Raw genomic sequence first — 25241 nt, 5'->3', positions numbered from 1 at the left:
TTTAGTTTTTTTTTTTCATTTTAAAATTTAAATTCAATTAGCCATGGTATAGGACATCATTAGCTTTTTATATAATGTTCAGTGATTCATTAATTGTGTATAACACCCAGTGCTCATCAGGACACATGCCCTCCTTACTGCCCATCACCGGATTACCCCACCCCCCTCCACCCACTCCCTTTCCACAACCCTCAGTTTGTTTCCCAGAGTCAAGAGTCTCATTTGGCTTGTCTTCCTCTCCGACTTCTTCCCATTCAGTTCCCCTCCACCACCACCTATACCCCTGGTGTCTCCTGCACTATTCTGCATATTCCAAATATAAGTGAAACCATATGATAATTGTCTTTGTCTGAATGACTTATTTTACTTAGCATAATACTCTCCAGTACCATGAGAATGCAAGCCAATGCAGCCACTCTGGAAAACAGTATGGAGGTTCCTCAGGATGTTAAAAATAGAGCTACCCTACAACCCAGAAATTGCATTACTGGGTATTTACCCAAAAGATAGAGATGAAAGTGAAAAGAAGGGCCACATGTACCCCAATGTTCATAGCAGCAATGGCCACAGTCACCAAACTGTGGAAAGAGCCAAGATGCCCTTCAACAGACAAATGGTTAAAGAAAATGTGGTCCATATATACAATGGAATATTACTCAGCCATCAGAAAGAATGAATACCCAACATTTGCATCAGCATGGATGGGACTGGAGGAGATTATGCTGAGTGAAATAAGTCAAGCAGAGAGAGTCAATTATCATATGGTTTCACTTACTTGTGGAATATAAGGAATATCATGGAGGACATTAGGAGAAGGAAAGGAAAAGTGAATTGGGGGAAATCGGAGGTGGGGATGAACCACGAGAGACTGTGAATTCTAAGAAACAAACTGAAGGTTTTAGAGGGTAGGGTGGGAAGATGGGTAAGCCTGGTGGTGGGTATTAAGTAGGGCATATATTGGATGGAGCACTGGTGTTGTATGGAAACAATGAATCTTGGAACACTGTGTCAAAACTGATGATATATTTTATGATGACTAACAAAACACAATGATCCTAAAATCTTCAACCCCCACCCACAATTCCCTTTGCCTCTCTGGTTTCTGTCCTTTGTCTTGTTTCACATGATTCCAGGAATTCTTTTTCTTTTCTATTGCAAGTCCTTCTGATGTCTTGCCCAGTGTTTTCAGATTTACCGTTCACTCCGTCCTCCAATAGGCTGAGGAATAATTCAAACAAAGTGTAAGTGGCTGTTAACTCTAATTCATTTCCCCAGCATATTTGTGTGGATGTATGTAGTTTTAGGGGAAGGTTGTGAGAATTTAAACATGTTTTTAATATTGGTAGAATTTCTGGCACAGAGATGAGTGATTTCAAGAACACAGCAGGAAGAATCGATTTGGGGGTGAAGAGATACATCTCTCATTCACAAAAATGCCTTGTATTACCCAAGAGCAATCCTGACTGAGGGTTGTGGTCTTACTAGGATATTAGGTGTCCTTGCAAACTTTCTCACATGATTCTTTCCTCAAAAAGTTGTTGCCATTGCTGTTATAGTCTCCGTAGAAAAACTTCTCACATTTGAAAAGTTTTAATGTTGTAAAACCATCGTGGCATTGAGACCTTTGGCCAACAGCCAAATTCCAAAGAGAGATTGCATGCATTTCAGGAGCCAAGCCTGGCAGGACCTAAAGATAGAAAAGAGCTGAGAGAGGCCAAAGCCATCACCTTCCTCTTCATAGTCCCACCTGGCCCACTTGACCCACCCAGCCAACCCTGCCATGGTCTTACCCATCTACAGAGAAGTTGAGGTTTTTACTTCTGAGAGTAGCCTAATGTGGTGAAAATCCCATACTTAAGGATCCAACTCAACTGAATTCAAATCTTAGCCCTGCTCCTTACTACTTCAGGATCATGCATCCACTTAACCTCTCCAAAACCCCATTTCTTCATTTGTAAAATTAAGGAGTTTAACTCTGTCATCTTTGAGTATCCTTTCAGATCTGAATTTCTATGCCTTATAAGTAAGATTTCCCAGGTTCCATGTTCTATTTCATAGTCCTTCTAGAATGATATTCCATCATGAAAGGAGGACTGACTTGGGATTGACTCAATCATTCCCTGACTGTGTGATCTTGGATAAATCACTTATATCTTTGACATTCCATTCCTTTCACTGTGAGATGGGAGTATGTCCACATTTGAGGCTTACTAAGGGGTTAGAAATAACCAGTGGCTAGCACTGATATATAGAAAAGCACCAATAAATAGTAGCAGCTCTAAATACTCCCTCTCTTCCTTAACAAGAAGACTCTTGAGAGCAAAGATCTCATCAAGCTCATTTCTGAAAAGTACATGCCTAACCCAGGCCTGATTTTTAGCTCAGTTTGTTAACAGAAATAAAGCTATAAGATTCTCTAAGGCAGGGTTACAAATTTCTTTGTATTCTCTTTTTATGTCTCTTTTATGGAAATGGTTTTATCCTTGCTATTATCCTTCAAGGTGGATATTAAGATTTCCAACTTTACATAAAGAAACTAAGGCCAGAGAGGTGAAGGGCCTTTCCTAATGTCATGCTGGAGACTGCCGGGCCAAGAACCAAACCCAGGATAGGCAGGCTGCAAAGGCTGGCAAGTTCTCAATCCATGTTTGTTGTTGGAGAATGAATGGATGGATGATCACTCTTATGGCAGATATTCAGGCATCAAGCATCTTTCACACAAGCAAGAGCAAAGGTTCAAGCTCTCTTATCCTCTTACCTGTATGGCTTTTATCTTATACCCCTTATCTATATGGCTCTTCACCTCTAATGGTGAAGGATAATAAGAAAGAGACAGAAGAGGTAGTCCAATTGGGATGAGAGGCAGAGTGGGGCATGTTGTGATGTTCCTGCATATCCCAGCCTCATCCCCTGGACATTTAGAGGTGACTCTGCAAGAGGTGGAGTCCTACTTGCTTTTTAATTTTCTCAGTCCTACCTCTCTGCTCCTCTATTTCACTAAAATAAAGGAATATTGTGGGGTACCTGGGTGGCACAGTCAGTTGAGCATCTGACTTGGTTTGAGCTCAGGTCATGACCTCAGGGTCGTGAGATTGAGCCCTGAGTCTGGCTCCTGGGGGAGTCCATGTGGAGTCTGCTTAAGACTCCCTCTCTTTCTGCCCCTCCCCTCTGTGGGCTCTCTCTCTCAAATAAATAAATAAACTTTAAAAAATGATGCCCTCTGTGCATGACTGAATATGTGGAAATAAGTATGTGCATGTGTATGTGTTACGTATAAAGGAAGCTTGCTGAATGCTTTACAAAAATCTTTTTTCACTTCCTCTCCCCCCAACTGATAGCTTTTGCTGTTCTCTATCTTGCCTTCTATTCTACTCTTTATAGTTTTTGTCTATTTTTTAAAAGGTATTATTTATTTATTTGACAGACAGAGATCACAAGTGGGCAATGAGGCAGGCAGAGAGAGAGGGGAAGAAGGCTCACCGCTGAGCAGAGAGCTCGATGCGGGGCCCGATCTCAGGACCCTGAGATCATGACCTGAGCTCAAGGCAGAGGCTTTAACCCAGTGAGCACCCAGGCACCCCAGTTTTTGTCTATTTTTTGTGTGAGATTTACTCTGTAGTTCTTCCCTAACATCTTGGGTTCTGTACATGGTTAACGACATACGACTTTATTCTTTTCAAATAGAAACACGTGAAAAATTTCCCTCTAAAAACCACTTGAGCTGCATTCCACAAGTTTTTTATGGCGCATCATCATCATATCTGACTAGTTCTAAGACAAGAATCTAGTAAGAGCTAAATTATACTGAGAGCTTTACATACATCAGAATGGTTGATCAATAAAGTGGGTTAAATCATTTGCTCTATTTTATAGAAGACACGGAAGCTCTCAGAGAGGTTAAATAATGTTCCCAAAATATAGAATTGGTAAGTAGTATAGCCATGACCTAGACTCAGTTGTCTGACTATAGGATACCTGTCTGGTTGACTAGTACATTCTCTTCCTTTCTAGAAGAGGTTCTCTCTCTCTCTCTTTTCCTTTAGAGAGAGAGAGAGTGTGTGTGCAAAGGGAGGGGGCAGAGGCAGAGGGAGAGAGAGAATCTTAAGCAGGCTCCACGTTCAGTGGGGAACTCAATCTCATGACCATGAGATCATGACCTGAGCTGAAATCACGAATCAGATACTTAACCAACTGAGCCACCCAACAGAGGTTCTTAAACTGGAATATATATCAGAATCACCTGGAAGGCTTCTTAAAACACAAATTGTGAGAAAAACAAACAAACAAAACAAAACAAAAAACACATGTTGTGAGAGAAACACTCCCAGAGATTCTGATCCAGTAAGACTAGGAATTAGTAAATTCTCAGGTGATGCTCCTGCTACCAGAAAAGGAGACAAACTTTGAAAACCACTGGTCTGTCAGGTTATTGAGAGGTTTAGTATCCCAGTCATATATAAGAATCTGTGATCTGTAGTAGCTTCATGTGTTTGCATACATGCAGAAAGCTACATGTGCAAGTGAAAGTCTCTGGAAGGTAAGATTCTGACAATTTTTAATTTTCTTCCTTACACTTTGGTACGTTTGAAATTTCTATAAAATGTAGATATTACTTTCTATAAAATATAGGTATTATGTATTATAATATGATTTTAAAAACTATATCCAGGTAGACAACATTTGTTTTTTGTATTTTTTATTTTTTAAGATTTTATTTATTTATTTGAGAGAGAGTGTGTCCCCTAGGACATGTGACAATGTCTGAGATGATTTAGATGATCACAACTTGGGAATGGGAAGGGACCTATTGGTAGAGGCCAGGGATTCTGCTAAACATCCTGCAAGGTACAGGATAGCCCTACCATACAGAGTTAATAGTATCAAGGTTAGGATACTCTGCAGAAAGGTCATATAGCCAATTTTCAGTATTAAGTCTTCTCTGTTTGAAAGGCTGAGTGTAGTTTCTGTGTCCTTTAATTTAAAAAAATTTCTGACATTGGCAGCATGATAAAAACTCCATGCAGTGAGGGTAGTGCTTGATGAGGTGTGTCTGTACTTTTTTTTACTGAACAGGCTTTGTGGGTCAGTGTGGGAGGCACTGGACTTTGAAAACCAGGCATTCTGTACTCAGGTTGTCCTGGGGGAACTTTGGCCATGACTCAGTGACTTGGCCTTTTATCAGGTGACTTCGGTGTAGGGTTATTGTAGTTTTAGAAGATGGAGGGCAAGTTTAAGATTTATTAAATGCACATTAGAGAAGCTAGTAGGAACTTCTTGTTGGTTATCCAGCTCTTATACTTATCAAAGAGGTTTTACTAACCTCACATCAATTATATGTGCATGCATGTGTGTGTATGTGTAAAGGATTAATTAAATTACTCTTGATCGAGAACCGTTGATTGAGTGGTATGGGAATGGGGGAAGTAAATTGGGTGGAATTTTGAAAGAATGAAGTTTCTCCATTTAGATTCTAACCTCCAGGTAACCTTTGTCTTATCTAGAAAGGGAAGGAGACTAACATGACTTGAGCACTAACTATATGTCAGGAAGTTTTCTGCCTTGTCTCATTACATTCTCATAGAAAGTCCTTGGAATAGATATTTTGCCATCCTCATTTTATATAATATGGGAACCAGGGCTTAGAGAGAAGATGTGCTTGTACATGTAACAAATACATTTATCATAAACACTCACATACCAAAGGAGTTGATTTCCATTTTTACCTTATTTATGTTCCAAATAAATGTCCAGAGGGCAAAAATAAGGTTGATCACTTTAAGAATAATTTATGTCTTGAGAAATCTAAGTGGAAATTTCAAAAAGCAATGATAGTTACACGGGCTCAGTTCTCCCTTCCTGATATGTTACTGTGGTGGAGTGCAGTTCAATTGATGAGAGGAAGATGTAGAACAAGGACCCGGAGCCTCACGTCTTTCTGGGAGGTGTATAGTCTATAGTATGTTTTACTGGATCTTCTGTGGCTCTGCACATATCTGCCCTTCTCCCATCACTACCACCATTAATATCTTTTTGGATGTCACTGGAGGTGGGAAGGATGAGATCTTCAGGTGAATCTGTGGGGGAAGATTCCTTCTTTGTCTTTTCCAATGGTGCAAGTATGGTAACTGGGGCCCAAAGAAGAGACAGAGTGACTCATTGTTGCACAGAATCTAAGGGCTGGGGCCAGCTTTATTGAACAGTTCCTCAAGCTCAAAGTTTTTCTGCTCTTCATGGAACTAGTTTTGCTTTATCCTGTTATTTTGAAGAGAATGTTCTCTCTGATTTTCATTCAAGCTCCAGTTATTCCTAATGACTAGATCCTTCCAGTGAGAAAGTCAGATAGTAAATGACCTCAGTGTTACATACATCTGGACATCCAGGTTCTACATGGCAGACTTTTTCAAGGTAAAACTTAACCTAGAGAAATATGGGGCTCATAACATGATGACAGGCTTCGAGAACAAATCATGGAGAAAAACTCCATTGAAACACATCATGGAAGAGTGACAACCTCTCTGCCAAGAAAAAAGTTCTCTTTTCTTTTTTTGAGAGAGAGAACATGCACAAGCAGGGGGAAAGGGCAGAGGGAGAGGAAGAGAGAGAATCTTAAGCAGGCTCCATGCCCAGCACAGAGTCCAAGGAAGGGCTGAATCTTACAACCTTGAGATCATGACCTGAGCTGAAACCAAGAGTCAGACTCTCAACTGATTGAGCCATCCAGGGGCTCCAAGATAAAAGTTCTCTTGTGCTCATTCAGACTTCTAGGCTCAAAGTTCCTCCAGGTGCCATCCTTGCTATAACCATCAGGGTTTCTAGACATAAATGCAATTCTGGTTATTTTGAGCAGAAAGGAAATTTATTTTTTTTCTTGTCCAGAAGGACAAGAAAACAAGACTAGGAGAATGGCTGGGAATAAGTAAGGCTACAAAGTTGGGGCCAGAGTCAACAGAACACTGAACACTTGTACCATCTTGCCCCATTGTGCCATCACCATCATCCCTGCTACTACCAGAAACAGGATTAGGTTGTCTGTTGTCACTGTTTCTATCAAAATAAATTCCCCATTGGCATTTCTTCTTTGCTTACTAGTTTCCAGTTCAATGTCTGTTCAATGTGGGAATGTCTGATTGAGCCCAAGACAAGTGCCTACCTCCTAGCTGCAAGAGAGGCTGGGAGAATGCATATGTCCAGTTGCAAGTCTATTATTTCATACTCTTCTCTGTGATGCTTCCAGTGGGACTCTACAAACTAAGTTTTCCCTCATTCTTTTGTCAGTTACTTCCAGCAGTTCCAGTTAGACTCTGCATGGGAGACACTGAGAAGAAATTGACAGGTGAAATGAGGGGATATGGAGTTTTCTTCCTTTTCTGGGTCTGGTTAGCATGTCTCCACCAGCAAAACACAGTTATACTTCTCTCCTCTGGATTCTTTTGGCACTTTCCAAGCCATATGCATTGCACTGCCTCTGATAACTAGCACCAGTTGGCTGTATCTTCTGACTCAGTGAACCCAGTACCATTTGAGCCAGGTTCCCCTCAGAGGTCTGAAAACCAGTCACAGTGCATTTTAGAAGACTGAGTGCCAGCCAGACGATCCTAGCCTCTCCTCTCTGTCCTGCCAGATATATGAGCAACAGCTATGCCGGAGCCCCATCTATGAACTCCTAGGTCTATGAACCCTAAAGATTTTATTCTTTCAAATCTAGGAGTGATGAAAGTATCTCCCAACCCCCACAAATGCTCATATAGCCAATTTTCAGTATTAAGTCTTCTCTGTTTGAGAGGCTGAGTGTAGTTTCTGTGTCCTTTACTGAATCTTGAATGATAGAGTTTAACTTTTTCAGCTTTTATGGTAGAAAGCTGGTTTTACCTCATATAAAGAATTTCAGGGCACCTTGGTCGCTCAGTTGGTTAAGAATCTGTCTCCAGAATCCCTTTTAGAAGATGGCGCCGAAAGCTAAGAAGGAAGCCCCTGCCCCTCCCAAAGCCGAAGCCAAAGCAAAGGCTTTGAAAGCCAAGAAAGCGGTGCTGAAAGGCGTCCACAGTCACAAAAAAAAGAAGATCCGCACATCACCTACGTTCCGACGACCCAAGACTCTGAGTCTCTGAAGGCAACCCAAATACCCTCGAAAGAGCGCCCCCAGGAGAAACAAGCTTGACCACTATGCCATCATCAAGTTCCCCCTGACTACTGAGTCCACCGTGAAGAAAATAGAAGACAACAACACACTTGTGTTCATTGTGGATGTCAAGGCCAACAGGCACCAGATCAAACAGGCTGTGAAGAAGCTCTATGACATTGATGTAGCCAAGGTCAACACCTTAATCAGGCATGATGGAGAGAAGAAGGCATACGTTCGGCTGGCCCCTGACTATGATGCTTTGGATGTTGCCAACAAAATTGGGATCATCTAAACTGAGTCCAGCTGGCTAAATCTAAATACAGTTTTTTCATGATAAAAAAAAAAAAAAAGAATCTGTCTCCAGCTCAGGTTATGATCTCAGGGTCCTGGGATTGAGCCCTGCATTGGGTTCCCTGCTCACCGAGGAGTCTTCTTCTTCTCCCTCTGCCCCTCCCCTCGCTTGTGCTCTTTCTGTCTCTCTCTCAAATAATTAAATAAAATCTTTAAAAGAAAGACTCCTGGTAGAGACTTCTTCAGTTGTTAGAGGGAAGGGGGTGTGGACTAGCTCAGTGATGGGTATTAAGGAGGGCATGTGTTGCATGGAACACTGGGTCTTATATGCAAACAATGAATCATGGAACACTACATCAAAACCTAATGATGAGACATGGGAGGTTTGGGGGGTAGGAAAAGAATAAATGAAACAAGATGGGATCAGGAGGGAGATAAACCATAACTGACTCTTAATCTCACAAAACAAACTGAGGGTTGCTGGGAGGAGGGGCGTCGGGAGGTGGGGTGGGGTTATGGACATTGGGGAGATATGTGCTATGATGAGTGCTGTGAAGTGTGTAAACATGGCGATTCACAGACCTGTACCCCTGGGGATAAAAATATATTATATGCTTATAAAAAATAAAAAATAAAAAATTTTTAAAAAATTTTAAAAATTAAATTAAATTTTTAAAAAAAGTTAAAAGAAAACAAAAAAACTAATGATGTACTGTATGGTGACTAACATAACATTAAAAAAAAAGAATGGAATATTGACAAAATGACTGACAAATAGCCACTATATCCATTCTGATTTCCAAGTAGGCTGTATAATCTGTCAACACCTTGCTACCCTTCAAACCTGGATTTTTTTCCTCCAGTTTGTTATTGATTTTCTATGTGATCTTGGATGAGTCTATTTCCTACTAGAAGCTTCCATTTGTACATGGGTTTTAAAAAAGGAGGGTGATTGGGGCTGTGGAACTCAATGTTCCCTGAGTTTCAAAACCATCTCTAGCTTCCTCTAGGCATTTCTGGCTCTGGAGAGAGCTTCAAGGAGAGAATAAGAAGGAGAGGGAAGATGAGGAGTCCTGGATCTGTATGACACCCTGAGTAACACTTGAAGATTTCACTTGAGGTATCCTCTGGGTTCTAACGGGCAGAGCAATGAGCAAATTGTTAACAAAGAAAAACATCTCCACTGAGGTCCTTATAAGGCAGAGGGTTCTCTGTGCTCAGCCCTTAGGGCTCTGAGTGCATTCCTGAGGACAGCAAGTAAGCAGAATCTACAAACTTCAAGGAACATTCTGGCCATTTCCAAGGCCCACTCTGATCCATTGCCCTCTAGGACAGAATGATTTTGTTCCAGTCATTCATGTATGTTAACATTAATCAAGGACTGAAAGGACTAATGGGACAGACAAGCATCAGGTGCTTACTAGATTTGGCTGGGTTCCTGAGCTGCCTTAATTCCTCAAATTGAGAAGTACTCTTTGATATTATTAACCCATCACCTTCATCATATGAATGAAGATTTTTTTAAAGATTTTATTTATTTATTTTAGAGAGAGAGAGAGAGAGGTCACAGGTAGGCAGAGAGAGAGGGGGAAGCAGGCTCCCCACTGAGCAGAGAGCCTGATGTGGGCCTCGATCCCAGAACCCTGAAAGCATGACCTGAGCTGAAGGCAGATGCTTAACCCACTGAGCCACCCAGGCGCCCCGAGATGAAATTTTCATCAACAAATTTCTCCCCATAGATGGACTGGTCACCAGTGCCATTATAGCAACTGATGTCACCACATTGGCACATAAATCCTGGAATAATCCTATGAGATCAGGAATCTTTACAACCAAATCCTTTCACCCCAGTGCTCAGAGCACTAAAGTTATCTGCTGTCTTTGGAACTCTGTCTGCTAACAGCTGGAAGGAGACTCAAACCAAGGGCTCACCATTCATAGCCATGTTGAAGAACATGGTGAGGTTGACTGTAGATGGGTGACGCTGCTCTGGGGCAGTGGCATCTGCAGTTCCTTGAGGACCTCTATTTTAGACAGCCCTTCCCCACCCCCAAGTAATTCTAATGTAGTATTTGCTAACAGCATTTTCAGAAATACTCATCAGTTTAACCAGCCTTTTTAAAAAAGAGATAAACAGGGGTGCCTGGCTGTTTAACCCACTGGCTCAGTGGGTTAAAGCCTCTGCCTTCAGCTCAGGTCATGATCTTAGGGTCCTGGGATCGAGCCCCGTATCGGGCTCTCTGCTCAGCAGGGAGTCCGCTTCTCCCTCTCCCGCTGCCTGCCTCTCTGCCTACTTGTGATCTCTGTTAAATAAATAAATAAAATCTTTAAAAAGAGAGAAAGAGAGAGATATACAGAGACGTGGAGAGGAAAGGAATTATTCAACAGTAAGTGGATCCCAGACTCTCTTTAGAGCCTCCTGATTCAAGTTATACTAGACAATGAATTCATTTGAAAGATACATCCAGGTTTTGGTGTGTTGTGGTGGCCAAGCCTCCTGCTGTGGGGCTGCCTCTTTAAGCCTGGCACCTTCTTATCTTGCCCAGTCCTTTGGAGACTCCTTCTTACCTTCCCCTTGACTTCTCTATGCCTTTCCTCTCCTCCATCCCTCCCCTCCTCGCCTCTCCTCTCCCTTTCACTTCCTTCTCATCTCTTCCAATTACCCACCTATTGCTGTGAATAAAATGTCCCAGAATATTCTCTATTTCTCACCATTTTATGGGTGAGCAGTTTGGGAGGGAATGAGCTCGGTGGTTCTCTCCTAGGGTCTTCACCAGGTTGCAGTCAGATGTCTGCTGGGGCCATAGTCATCTGAAGCTCCATGGGATTGGAAGCTCATTCATGTGACTGGCAACAGACCTTGGCTCTCAGGTTGATCTTTTCTGGGGCTGTCAACCAGAGCACATGCTTGGGCCTCCCCAGCATGGTTGTCTCAGGGCAATTGGCCCTCTTACATGGCAACTGCCTCATGCACCCCCAGAAACAAGCATCATAAGAGGGTGGAGTGCACTTTTTCTGGCTTAACCTTGGAAGTCACACAGCATCATCTATTTTTACTCTACCAGTCAAAGCAGTCCCACAGTTTGCCGAGATTCAAAGGGAGGGGCTGTGGACTCCAAGGCTTCTACCACTAGGCTGAAGTGAGTGAAAGAATTGTAGGTCCCTGCCTTAAAACTGTGCCATCATGCAGTATCTTTTTCTCCTCCAACTCTCTCTCTTCTCCCTTCCTCTGCATCTCTTTGCTGACCCATCTCCTCCTGTCATGTCTCTTCCACAGTTATCTTCTATTTTGTACTGTCTGTGCTGGACACTGGAAGTGTATCCTTTATTGAAAGTCCAGGAAACAAACCCACAGCCTTTTCAGAGATATATTTCCCATGAAGTTAATGGAGCTCAAGTCTCATTTTCCCTCACCCGAGCAAGCTTGGTTCCATTCTAAGCATTCCATGACAATTTTACACAGGCCATAGCATCATCAGAATTCCCAATTTGTAGGATTTCCATACTCTTCTCTTTTGGTGTCACTGGAAGACCCAGTGATTGCTTGTTCTGCAAACACTGCACAGAGGGAGTAGATGTGAATTATTCATTCTCAGAAACATCAGACCTACAGAACACTTTATTAGGAAAACTGGAGGCTTCTGAAGCATACACAGGTACTGTAAGAGTGAAGAGATAGGATCAGACACTGAGAAAGTGTTCAAGGGTGAAGGGCATTATATGTGTGAAGAGAAGCTGAGCTGGAGGAAAGGGAGTAAGCAAATCCTGGGGTTTGGTTTTTGGAACAGTCAATGTCTTGGCAGCTGGGATTTGGCCAGAGGTAGCCGATATGAAGCATCAGGGAGGCACATGTGGAGAGGGCTCTGAATTATGAGCCAAATTCTGGAGGTTTTTCCAGTTCTTTTTATCGTACTGAGGGAGATGGTGACTCTGCAAGACAGCAGAATAGAAAGGATGAGATGCTTGGGGCCTACTCATACAGGAACCAAATCTTGGAATTAATGGAAAAAAGGAAATGGGGTCCTTTTTATATCTTTCCATAGGAGAGAAACCAGGAGTGGAATGATTTTGGGGGCTCATAGCATGTGCTCTGGGCTTTTTCAGTCAAGTCCCAGTTTAAACCTGTTGTCCCAGTGTAATAACTAGTGGTATCTCCTTTCACTCTCATAGTCTCGTTTTGCACCCCCTGTCCATCTCATACTTGCCAACTTCCCTTTGACTACTGCTCCTCTTCACACTTTCTCTTTCCCAAAGCATCCCCTATTTGCCTCTCAGAGATTACTGGTTCTACCGGGCCCAGGCCTGCCTTCCTGGAATGGGCCAACCAACAACCAGACCTTACACCTGTGCGGCTGAGCATGGGAGATGGGACCCCTGACACTTACATGCTTCTGAACAGACGGCCCTGCAGGCAGCTTCAGATTGGAAGTTGTTATTATTCCCAGCGCAACCACCATAGTTGAAACTGATGCAGGTTTTGATTTCCTTATTATACCACCAGCGTGGAATGCTGGCCAGGCAGAGGCCAATACTCACTGGCAAACTGCATATGTCTGCAAGGAGATGGCAGAGCAGTATTGCTTGGGTGCCTGCCTTGCTAGAGAATATTCCACAAAGACTTGGAAGAATGAAAGAGCATAATACTTTTAGGGCAGCATGAACTTGCTAAAAAGATATTATGCTGTTACACTTCTCTATGCTTTTGCACATGCATAGTGTCCACCCCTCTCTTGCTTACTAGGTGTACTCCTATTTGTTCCTCAAAACACTCCACACATCAAACTCTTCTATGATATCTTCTCTCCTGGCTCCATTCTTCACTGTTTGCCTTTTTTTTGGCTTTTCAATCTTGCCCACACATTGATCACTTCCACATAATTATTTGTTCATATTTTTGATTCCTGCATCAGAAAGTGAGGTTTTCACATTATGTCTTCTTGTACACCAGTTCCTAGCAGATAATCTGGCACTGAGAGGATGCTTCAGGATTTTTCACAGTACAAAATCAAACATATCCTGAACTTCAAGAGATACTTAATGGGCAACTGTATTGTGCATAGTACTATGAGATACAAATAGAGTTGTTTAGGACCTCATAGTCTGAAGCACAACAATGACACCATTTATCAAAGTTCTTAGCACTTGACATATATATTGACATATAGGCTGAGGAGCTAGGTCCTCTTATTGTCCTCATTTTGCAGATGATAGTTCAGAGAGGCTAAGTAACTTCCTCAGGTCACATAGGTGGCAAGGGATTTGAACTTAGATATTATGTTGCTCTTAGGATCAAGATCAGACCCCTTAATCCGGCCAGCAAGACCCTGCCTTGTCAGAACCTTGCCTATCTAACATGGCCTCACCATTCTGATATTTCTATGTCTTACACAGGCATCCTCACTCTCTGGTCTCTGGACTTTCTAGGCCTGAGCATGCTGTCTTCTCACACAGGGTCTTTGCACATATTATTAGTTGTGCCTGGAAAGCTCTTCCGTCCAATTTTTGTCTACTTACTGCCCATCTTTCAGATCTTAAATCATAGATCTTTTCCCTGAGAAAACCTTTCTTGCCTCTCTGTCCTATAATAAACAAGCGGAGCCCAGCATGTGTATAAGGGACACCAGTAAATATTTGTTGAATGAATGAATGAATGGTCTTTGATGGTCCTCTTTAGAGTTTAATCATACGAGTTTAATCACACTTCAGAAAGTGTGGAAGAGGTTAAAAAATGGTTAGAGAAGGCATCCTGGATTTATATGACAGAGAAGCCTGGGGGGCGGAACCAGGAACTATAAATTGTATAGCTGTTTCTTATAGCTATCATATCACCTGACACCATGCTGGTATTTGATGGGACCTCAGTGGGAACTTGGCACCTCAGAGGATCACAGAATAAGCCAGAAAACTTGTGGTCTGATGCCTGCTTCTTTCTTACAAATTGGAAAATTAAAGTCCATAAAGCAAAAACTCTTATACACATCATATACCTGAGTAGGGACAGAAATGAAATAAACCCCACCCAGTTCAATGCTTCTAGCATTTGGGTCAAGTAGAAGATGCACCCAGATTCTTGGTCAGAGACCAGCCATCAGGGAACCAGGGGAGAGGTACGACACTGCCAGTGCTGATGGGCAGAGAGTAAGGGTCAGCAGGGAGGACACTGGATAGTTCAGGGGCTTTGTGTGTTACCTTCGTTGAGATCTAAACATTTCTTTGCACAGTTAAAACTGCAACATGTCATCTTCTTGGGACATGGTTTCTTCTTTCCGCACTGGTCGATTTCTCTGTAATTGCATGGTACCCTGATTCGGGGACATCTCTCTGTGGGAGGGGAAAAAGGAAAAAGGAAGGCCAGAACCCTCCATGGTCAGACCCAGGGCACTACTGCTGAGTTAAGGAAGACAGTGACCTTCAGATGACTCCATATTTTCACAGCACTGGCCCCACTCCCAACCCTGTATTGACTGCCCATCTAGTTCCTAAACAAGTCCTAATCCCACCCCCACCACTCATGAGGTTTCAGGGAAAAGGATGCTGTCTACTAGGACTACTCTGGTCACTTGGCCTTCCTATATTGGATATTTCCTGGGTGGGGGCGAGGGTGCTAGCACTTTTCCAGGTGACTGAGATTTCCATTTATGGAGTCAGATGGCTGGGCTTTTGAATTTCTGTGCCACCCTTGGACTGGCGGGCACCATCTTTGGACCTTGATTCCTTCACTATAGAGCTGTTTCAAGGATTAGGTGACAAATCTTGGAAGTCATTGTCAGGTGGCGTGCGACAAAATAATGTTAATTAATATTAACGAGGTGCTTCCTGTGTTCTTGTTCTCTTCTCCTGAATCCTGTGGCATTTCTATTGGTGAGTCCTATCAATATCCACATTTTAAGCTGCCTCCTTAGCACAGTAGGCAGCACGTCAGTCTCATAATATCCACATTTTATAAACAGAGGAATCTGGAGCACAGGGTGGTTATGTGAACTTCCCCAAGGTCACACAGCTACTACTAAGGAGAGGAGCCAGGATTTGAAACCTACAATGTATGGCTTCACCCTTGAGTGCTCAGTGTATTTTTAGCTGCTGCTTAAGGGTGTCTGCATATCTCAGCATTCCAAGGGACTTCAAGAGACCATTCTATACTCCACAGGCAAGGACCCTCTGGTGCTGCGAGTGTGGGGAGACTTTTGGGGGCTGCAACTGGAAGATTCAAAGCTGCTAAGGGTGGAGCTAGGGTGAGGGAGCTTTCTTGCAGGAAAGGCCTATAAGGTCCCAGCAGCACCTTTAGTCCATCTCATAAGCTCCAGGTCCAGGCACCTCCAGAAAGAATCCCTCTCATAATGATAATGGGCTGTCTGTTGCTAGAGACCCAGGTTCTTGCACTCACAGGAGGCATCTTAGAAGATGGTAGGACTCTGAGAGAAAGACTGTGAATATCTCCCTTTCTCCTATCTAAAACCTCAGGCTGAGTGGGGGAGGTGTTCCTCATCCTTAGAACTCTTTGTTCCTCCCTCCCAGCAACTTCCATATCTCCACTGGGAGGCCCTAGTCCCCAGTACTTACTGCCAAAGAACCCCTCAACGAGCTCAGGTTCCTGGACTCCCCCCAAGAGGATGAAGAGTGCCAGGACTGGCAGAAGTCCCAAGAGCCCCATTTTAAGATCTACTGGCCTGGCTGGTGGCTCCAAAATTAGGAACTGCTCCCAGTAGCTCCTGCTTCTGAGCTTTGGCTGCCCTGGCCCTGGAGCCACATACATATCACTGAAGACAAGACAGCCACACTCCCTCTGCTGGGGAATGCCAAGTCCCCGAGGCCATCAGTGGGAGTAGCTGACACCCACAGCCTCAACACTTGGGGAAAGGGCCCTTCACAGGCAGCTTCTATTTCTCAGCTCGCTGAGGTTCTCTGACTCTCTGGTCAGCCAGGGAGAGGGGGCAAAGCTTGTCTGGGACTTCTAGACTCCCTCAGAGAAGGGAATGTTCAATTTCAGCATCTTCCATCATCCAGAGGGAGTTTAGAGTCAAGAATATCCCAGTTTTCTTCTTTCCAATCTTCTACTTCTGACACATCTATTTGTCTGTCTGCTTGTTTTTCTCACACTGTTTATTTTCCTTCTCTCTGTGCCTCCTCCTTTCACTCTGTGCCTGCCTTTTTCTCTTTTCTTGTGAGTCTCTGTCTGGGTCTCTTTCTCCCTGCCTTTCATTTCCCTTCTTTTTTTTTTTTTTTTTTAAGATTTTATTTATTTGTCAGAGAGAGAGAGTGAGCACAGGCAGACAGAATGGCAGGCAGAGGCAGAGGGAGAAGCAGGTTCCCTGCTGAGCAAGGAGCCGGATGTGGGACTCGATCCCAGGACGCTGGGATCGTGACCTGAGCCAAAGGCAGCCACTTAACCAGCTGAGCCACCCAGGCGTCCCTTTCATTTCCCTTCTGTTCTCCTTTTTCATCTCTTTGGACCACCCCTTTTCCTTAACCATCGTCAAAACGTAAAGATGTTACCCTGAGTAGCATGTGGTCTGGAGGAGCCAGGTTGATCCCAGGTTGAACCAAATCTTCAGAGAGTGTGTGTCAAGATCATGGTGCTTTGAAAGCAGGAAAGGATGTCAGAGCTAATGCGGAGTCTCTATTGTTGGGTGCACTTTGGAATGGTGATGCAGGAGGAAATACTAAATATTAGTTATGACCTCAGAAGCAGCAGCCATGGGGCTTGAAGATTCTTCCCTGAACTTTCCAACTTAGGGTGTGAAGTGTTAATAAGACATGTTCTTGGCTTGCCTCTAATTTCGCTTGCAGCTGTAGGAGAGAGATCTAGTGCACATTTTTCTAATTGTTTTAAAAAATGAAGTGGAATTAACATCAGATAAAGTGAACCATTTTTAAGTGGACAGATCAGAGGTTTTTAAGTGCCTACACAATGTTGTGTGACCACCACCTCTATTAGTTCCACAGTATTTTTATCACTCCAGAAGAAAACCCTAGGGGCACCTGACTTGCTCAGTTAGAAGACCACATGACTCCTCATCTCAGAAGCTCTAGCCCCACCTCTGGTGTAGAGATTACTTAAAGAAACAAAACAAAACAAAAAGAAAAAGAAAAAAGAAAGAAAGAAAGGAAAAAGAGAAAAAGGACAACCTCTACCTACTGGCAGTCACTATTTTCCCCAGCCTAATTCTGCCCCGGCAACCAGTAACCTACATTCTATTTCTGTGGATCTTCTTATTCTGGATGTTCTATAAATGGAATCACACAATATAGGACATCTCGTGTCTGGCTTTTTCTGCATCACTTGATGCTTTGGAGGTCTGTCTGCAGTGTAGCTTCTGTTAGTTTTTGACTCCTTATTGTGGCCAGTGTACCGTGATAGCGTCCCATCTCAAGTGTCAGAGTCTTTACTTCCGTGCTATAGGACTGTTCTGGCTCCCTGACAGCTTGTCAGCTTGTGTGGGAAACAATCTGGAGGAGAAAGAACTTTCATAGACCCAGGCATCCAGGAAGGGATGGGAATTAAGGCGTAAAGGCCTCCGCTGCCTCATCACTGGAGATGAATGCAGACATCTGGACACATATTTTACAGGACTCCTCAGAAGGTCCCCAGGGGCAGTAAGCTGCAATTTTCCCCCATGGTAACCAGCTCATAACTGACTCCTCTCTTGTCTGTATCGCCTACCTCACCCTACCTTATGTGTGTTGAGAGATCTCCTAAGTAAAGTCCTCTACCCATGTCCTTGTCCTAGGATTGGATTCTGGGGTCTCCAAAATAAGGAAATGCCCATAGACCCTTGTCTTAAAAGGGTCTGCAATTTTTTGGAGAAACAGAGGAGGATCACAATGTTCCTGGAGCTCCAAACTCTCAAGATTCTGATAGTTTTCACTCCCTTTTTTGGTGTCACAAAATCTTCAATGAACCTTTACTCTCTGCAAAGTGTAATGTACCAACCGATATGAATTATTCAGCCTCAGAGGCACAGGACTAAACAGCATACTTTATTGGGGAAAACTGGGACATATGCAGGTATAGACAGGGGGTTCTAGACATTGGACATATAGGAAAGAAGCATAGGGATGGAATTAAAAAAAAATGGGACCATGTGTGAAAAGAGGTTGAGGTAGAGAAAGGGGAATGCAGATCCCAGAACTCTGCCTGGAGAAGAGCTGAGCCCTTGGAATGTGGAATTCAAGAGTGGAGCATCAATATGGAGCATCAGTCGGGAGCACGGACAGAGCCTTGAATCACGAGCCAACTCCTGGTGGTTGTTCAGGTGCATCCTTATGCACTGATGATTTGGAGCCTGGTGAGAATGTAGGACAAGACCTGCTAAGCATCTTGGATTCAGCTTATCTTCAGAGTGAGTCTGAAGTGACATTCATGCATCTTAGCACAGGAAGTGAAAACAAAGTGGATTTTCTCTGGGGAGCTATAGCTTTCGTCCTTATAGGAGAACGGAGCTGTGGTAGAGATAGAGTGCTTGATGATCCAGTCCTAGGCTGGATGTCCTGTGACCTCTCTGGAGCTGGTCTCTGGGATTTCACCATGTTTGCATCCTCCCTCCACCCCTCATACTTGCCAGTTTTGATCATGGCCACGACCTTCCCAACCTCAGTTCCCAGAATACCGCCGTCCATCCCTCTGCCAGGTGCATGCTCATCTCCAAGTGGAGTTGGCTCTGTCAGCACCTGGCTTGTCAAGGCTATGGCCCATGCCTGAACAAAGCAGCTGCACACAGGCCTGTCAGAAGGGCCCGAGTGAGGACGGGATGCCCCGGGGACTCGACTCACGGTTGCTGGGGCACATGTTCTGGCACATGGCTTTGGACTGAAAGTTGTTGTTGTTCCCTTGGCAGCCACCATAGATGAATTTGGAGCAGGTATTCTTCTCCTTATCGTACCACCAACGGTGGAAAAATGCCATACAGGGGCCAGGTTCTTTGGGCATAGAGCATATATCTGTAGGGAGACACCAGACTTGAGCAATATGAGTGTCCAGCCCCATGGACCAACTGATATTGTTACCCCTGCAAACTACCAGACATGGAACAGAGCAGGCTTCTTTCCCCTTATTACACCACAGGAGCCCAGCTCCACTGGTGTATGGTACAGATTGTAGGGAGACCCCAGAGTGGAGCTGTTGGGGGTTCTGCAGCCCCAGAGAACATCCCCCCCATTCCTCATGGTCACCATCCCCACTGTCTTCCCTGAGAGTGAGGAGACTTATTTCAAGGCTCTGCTCCCAATTCAGTGTGTGCACATCGACCTCCCCTGTGACCTGTCTTGGCCTTGACTTGCTCTTCTGGAAAATGGGAATGCAACTCCCACCCTGCAAAGTACAAGTAAGACTGCCCTCATGGACCTGAATGTACAGCTTCTAGCATAGTGCCTGGCAGAGAGTAGCTGTTCAGTAAATACATGCTGAATGGATAAAAGATATGGAAGTGTCTTGAAAGGGACAAAATATAAGCACATACTCTGCCCTGCAAATCATGCCAGGAAGAGAGATTATGGGATCATGAGTAAAAGGCAAGTAGGGCAGGGAAAGCAGGAGCTGTTTTTTAGATGGTCAAGCACCTTTCATCCTGCAGTTAGCTTCAGTCCTGTGATGGGTTGGATTGTGTTCCGCCCCACCCACTCCATGCCCATTCATATGTTGAAGTTTTAACATTCAGTACTTCAGAATGTGACCCTACTTGGAAACAGAGTTGTGGCAGATGTAATTAGTTAAGTCATCCTGGAGGAAGATGCATTCCTAACCCAAAATGACTAGCCTTTTTATAGAAAGGGGAACTTTGCGCGCGCCTGCACAAGGGCGCGCACGCACCCACACCCACACCCCACCATGTTCAGCTGAAGGCAGAGGTCTACAAGCCTGGGACTGCCAAAGATTGCCAGCACACCACCACGAGTTAGGGGAGAGACGTGGAACAGATGCTCTCCTGATAACCTGAGAAAGACCCTGCCTTGCCAACGCTTGACCTTGGACTTGAATTCTGCAGACCCTGAGACCATACATTTCTGCTGTTTCAGCCACCTAGCTTATGGTCCTTTGTTACAGCAGCCCTAGCAAATGAATGCAGATCTGAACTAAACTTAAGATTTCCTCGAGGGAAAACTTCTGGCTCACTTCTTTGCCACTCTCTTTAATCTTCCATGTCTCGTACCTGGGCTGTTGGGATAGCCAGGAACTGATCTCCTGCCCCTGTCCCTAGCCCCTCCAATCAATCCTTTGTGCAGCCCACCAGGGGGAAGGACCTAACGAACCTGAAACAAAGCTGATCACATCATTCCACAGCTAAGACCTTGACTTCATGGCAAGTCTTCCCATGACTCACAGGTTCTTTATAGTCTGACTCCTGCTTGTGCTGCCCCACCCCCTCCACAGTACCATTTGAGGTACATGCTCCTGCAATATTCAACACCCTTTGCTATCCCACACACCTACACCTTTCATTGTACATTCCTTCTGCCCACCCTGCTGCTGTTCGTTAGCGGCACTCCCACTCTCTCTTCAAAAACTCAGACATTAGTTCCTCTGTGATATCACTGCCTCCATATACACACCACACCTCCACAGGTTCCTGGACCAATTCTGCATTGTTCCACCATGTTTCTGATCTCATGTACATGATTGTTACTGGTTTACATCCTCGGTCTCCCGATGAGGTTGTGAGCTTCCAAGGGGGCACAAATTGTGTCTGATTTCATCTTGGAGCCCCATTCCTAGTAGGTGGTCTGATTCAGTATAGGATCTTGCAGAATGTTGAGGGTAAAACCAAATGCATCCTGACTTGAACTAAATAAGCCATTCATTGAGCACCTACTGTGTGCAAGATGCTTTAAGAGACAAAGAAAAGGACTGGAGCCTTTTATGAGCTCCCAGTCAAGAATAACAATTAATATCATATGATCTCTCTGATACGAGGAATTTGAGAGGTAGGGCAGGGGTTTGTGGGGGTAGGGAGGGAAAAAATGAAACAAGATGGGATTGGGAGGGAGAAAGACCATAAAAGACTCTTAATCTCACAAAACAAGCTAAGGGTTGCTGAGGGGTAGGGGGTAGGGATAGATAGGGTGGCTGGGTTATGGACATTGAGGAGGGTATGTGCTACTGTGAGTGCTGTGAAATGTGGAAGCCTGATGGTTCACTGACCTGTACCCCTGAGGCAAATAATACATTATTTGCTAATAAAAAAAGAAAACAATGAAAAAAATAACAATTAATTTAAACTAATATGTGTCATCTGTCTATATTTTGCTAGGCATTTCTCTAAGTACTTCATGCACATCAACCTACCTGATCCTCCAGATAACCTTTAACACTGGTCCTTTCATTATCTGGAGAAACTGAGGGAAAGTGGGGGAGAATTGTTAATTTGCCCAGGCTGTTAAAAAACCAGAGCTAAGACTTGAACTCAGGAAGCATGGATTCAGAATCCCTTACCTTAGGCAAATGAACAACTTACCATCCTCCTAGCCATGCCGCTCCATTGTCAAGTCCTGCTTGCTTTACTTCCTAGACATCTTTCAAACACACCCCACTCCTCTCCATTCCCTCACCTACCTCTCTGGTCCAAGCTACCATATCATCTCTTCCTGAATTCCTTGAAGATAGTCTGTTCTTCCTCTGTGTGTGCATTAAAAAACCCAATTACGTTGCTGTCCACCTCAGTTGGTTTTCACTCCTCTTGAGATCAAAGTGAGTTGCTAGTTCACCAGACCCTACATACCTAAGATCCTTTCCCTGGTACCAGGCTTATATTCACTCTTGCTCCCTGGCCTCCAGGACCCACTTTTGAGCTTTTTGTGCATGTTTTCCCCTGTACCTGCATAAGCCCTCCCACTGACTCTATGCCTAAATTTACTACCCATCCTTCTGAACAGGACTCCAGATTGCTTTCTCAGGGAAGTCTTCCTCACCTCCCTGACCATACTGGTCTAATCTTATTATGAGTCTCAGAGACACTAGATGCATATTTGTTAAATGAAGAGCAAAAGAGTCTTGACTCCAAATAGTCTATGATTGTCTATTTGGAACCCAAGGATATGACCATGGAGTTAAGATTGCAGGAGCAAAGGAAAGGCCTTCTGGTCTGGAGTAGTTGAGGGAGGTTTCCTGGTGCTGAGTTGTACTTCAATAAGCAGAAAAGTGGTCTCTCTGCAGCAAAAATATGGTAAATACCAGTAGCTTAGTTATCACTTCCAGCAACAATGTGCCAACAATAGCCATGAGGGGACTCAGAAAATCACGAATCCAAAGAAACAAAAAGAAAATCACAAGAGTTAAAAGCAACCACAAGATTGTCATCTACCATCCTATAGTCATCTTCTGTTTGGGGAAACCAAAGTCCAGACAGGATGAAAATACTATCTAATGTCACACACATATATCAGGGGCAGTGACGGCTCTGACTTGCAGGTCTCTCCAACCCAGCAGTCTTGCTCAGGGACCAGCCCTTAGTAAAGAAGGGGCAATGCCACCATATGGCCAGAAGGTGAGGGTATGGGCAGAGGGGCTGGTAATTCTGAAGCTCTGAATACTACCTTGGTTGAGGTCTAAACATTTTCTTCCACAGCTGAAGATACAACACTTCTTCTTGTTGTCCAGACATTGTCTGTCCTTCGTACAGATATCCCTTTCTCTGAATTCACATTTCTCTTGGATTCTGGGGCATCTCCCTAGGAAAAGGACAGTTTTACAACCATGAATGTTGGAGGGCACAGTGCCCACTCTTCTCCCAACCTGAGGCAATTCTGGGGAGTCGGGGAAGCTTGCTTTCTCTTTATTCATCCAAAGGAGACCTTTTCTTCAGGGTGTTCTCATGTATTTCCCAACACTGCCCACACTACTCTCCCTTCTGACCATGATTTACTCTACCTTCTCACTCCATCACTTGTTCCGCCCCCTGCCCTTACTCCCTCTAAGGCAGGATTTCTCAACCTTGCCACTAGGGTCTCATCATTATTTATGGGAGAGGAGGGCTGTCCTGGGCACTGTAGGATGTTGAGAAGCATCCTGGCCCTCTATCCATTGGATGCCAATAGCACCCCCCTGTTAAAGAACCAAATATGTCTCTAGACAGAAAATGTCCCCTGGAGGGGAAAGTCACCCCACTGAAAGCCACTGGACCAGGCTAATCTGGTCATTTTGGGCCTGGTTGAGAAGTCAGTGTTTGGGAGTTCCTGGCTCGTGGCCAGGAGGGGGTGGGGCACGGGTAGGGAGGGCACTATTGCACATGATTAATATCCCTCACCTTGTCATCAGAGACTCAGGTATTTAAATTCTACCTCTTGGCTTACACTCACCTTTCTGAACCTTGGTTTTATTCACTTGTAAAATCATTTTAGCCTTACAGTCGTTGAGGAAGAAATGAGACAAACTGTGTAAAGCTCTAATCATAGGAATCGATGCATAGCTATTTATTAATATTTGTCAACTGTTTCCCATAAGCCAAGCACTTTTCAACACTTTAAATGCTGTCTCACTGAGTTCTACTGACATCCCCATTTTGCAGAGGAGGAGACAGAAGCACATGGAGTTTAAGTAACTTGCCCAAGGTTATGGCTGCTGAGTGGTGGAACTAGAATTTGGACCCACCATGTCTGAATCCAGATCTCTCAAACTCATTACTTTCTAAATGTTCAGTAAGTGGTAGCAATTATCATTATTTCTATGAAGTCTAAGTATCTTCCCCAAGGTTATGGCTACTGAGTGGTGGAACTAGAATTTGGACCCACTATGTCTGAATCCAGATCTCTCAAACTCATTACTTTCTAAAAGTTCAGTAAGTGGTAGCAATTATCATTATTTCTATGAAGTCATGGAGTATTACTGTCTTCAGTTCAAAGAAACTTCTGGATGCTGTCTTCTATTCCAAAGGCAAGGCACCCCTAGGGATGCAGGAATACTTTAGAGGACTACATTTGAAAGAATCATGAGTTGATAGAGATGATATCTTGAGAAAGGGGGCCATTTCTGTTGTGAGATGAGGGGGAGGTCCCCTAGGCTTCTCAGATTCCTATTGCCCCTCCCATAAACACTGGATTCTGGGACTCTTCCCTCAACCCCCCAACTGACCTTCACTTCAAAGGGGCTGAAAATGGGGTTTGCCTCAGGTCTGCAATCTTGCATTCACTGAAGTGATCTTCTAAAAAGAGGGAAATTGGAATAAATATTCCAACTATGTCCCAGCCTGGGTCCAGGGCTAAAACAGTGGGAAGCAATTCAAGTCTTATTCCTTCTTTCTTCTCCCAGCAAACTTCCTGCTCTCCAGGGTGAGGGCTGAGACCCCAGTACTTACTGGGAAAGATCCAGTCAGTGAGCCCAGGTCCCTGGACATTCACTAGTAGAGTAGAAAAGACCAGGATGCTGAAAAGTCTAGAGGACTCCATTCTGAAGAAGCGCTGGCCCCTCTGGTGATCCCGGAATATGAAAATGTCTGTCTGCCTTTGTCCAGCCTATTTTTCAGTAGTCAGTATCTTGGATGTGAGAACTGGAGTCAAGCCAGCCACCTCCTTTCCTTCTGGGAACGCCAAGTTCCTGAGATCATCACTGTGACCAGCGGGCATCTGCAGCACACAGCCCTGGGGAAGGGTCTTTGATGGCATGGCTCCTGAGCCTCAGCAGCTTGGGCTGGGGTGGGGTGGGCTGGGCCTTCTGGTCAACAAGGGGGAGCAGGCAAAGCTTGTCTCAATTTCTAGGTGACCTTAGGTGTCATTGTCACCATCAGGGGTCTTCTTCTTGATGACTCTGAGAGTTGTGGAATGTGCTTGTTTTCCATTCACTTTCTATTTTATCTGCATGCTGAGTGGCATGCCCCTTTTGTTTGTCTCTGACAATGTGTCT

At 44.2% G+C, this 25241-nt stretch overlaps 1 protein-coding gene and 1 pseudogene across 1 annotated transcript; one reads left to right on the top strand and one right to left on the bottom strand.

Annotated features, from left to right (window-relative positions):
* Positions 1–994: 994 nt before the first annotated feature.
* EPPIN (epididymal peptidase inhibitor) lies at positions 995–24847 on the bottom strand. The gene is made up of 7 exons (XM_059133250.1): positions 24697–24847; positions 22940–23074; positions 19184–19351; positions 14603–14734; positions 12799–12966; positions 11828–11971; positions 995–1218 (listed from the first exon to the last, which is right to left on the bottom strand). The coding sequence occupies exons 1-6, from the start codon at positions 24785–24787 to the stop codon at positions 11889–11891; spliced, it is 777 nt and encodes a 258-aa protein (XP_058989233.1). The 5' UTR covers positions 24788–24847; the 3' UTR covers positions 995–1218; positions 11828–11888.
* LOC131807677 (large ribosomal subunit protein uL23-like) lies at positions 7917–8448 on the top strand (annotated as a pseudogene).
* Positions 24848–25241: the final 394 nt, after the last annotated feature.

This window comes from Mustela lutreola, chromosome 9 (assembly GCF_030435805.1).
Source record: "Mustela lutreola isolate mMusLut2 chromosome 9, mMusLut2.pri, whole genome shotgun sequence".
Lineage (NCBI taxonomy): Eukaryota > Metazoa > Chordata > Mammalia > Carnivora > Mustelidae > Mustela > Mustela lutreola.
Note: the sequence above shows the minus strand (reverse complement) of the source record. Positions and strands in the feature narration are given on the sequence as shown.

What these genes read in the sequence shown, in the direction of transcription:
- EPPIN (XM_059133250.1), bottom strand. Translation starts at nt 24,787, where the DNA reads ATGGAGTCCTCTAGACTTTTCAGCATCCTGGTCTTTTCTACTCTACTA. An exon ending in GAACATGTGCCCCAGCAACC is followed by an intron (nt 14,735 to 19,183) that starts GTGAGTCGAGTC and finishes CCCCTCCCACAG; the next exon opens with AGAGATGTCCCCGAATCAGG. An exon ending in ATGTTTAGATCTCAACGAAG is followed by an intron (nt 12,967 to 14,602) that starts GTAACACACAAA and finishes ATCTCCTTGCAG; the next exon opens with ACATATGCAGTTTGCCAGTG.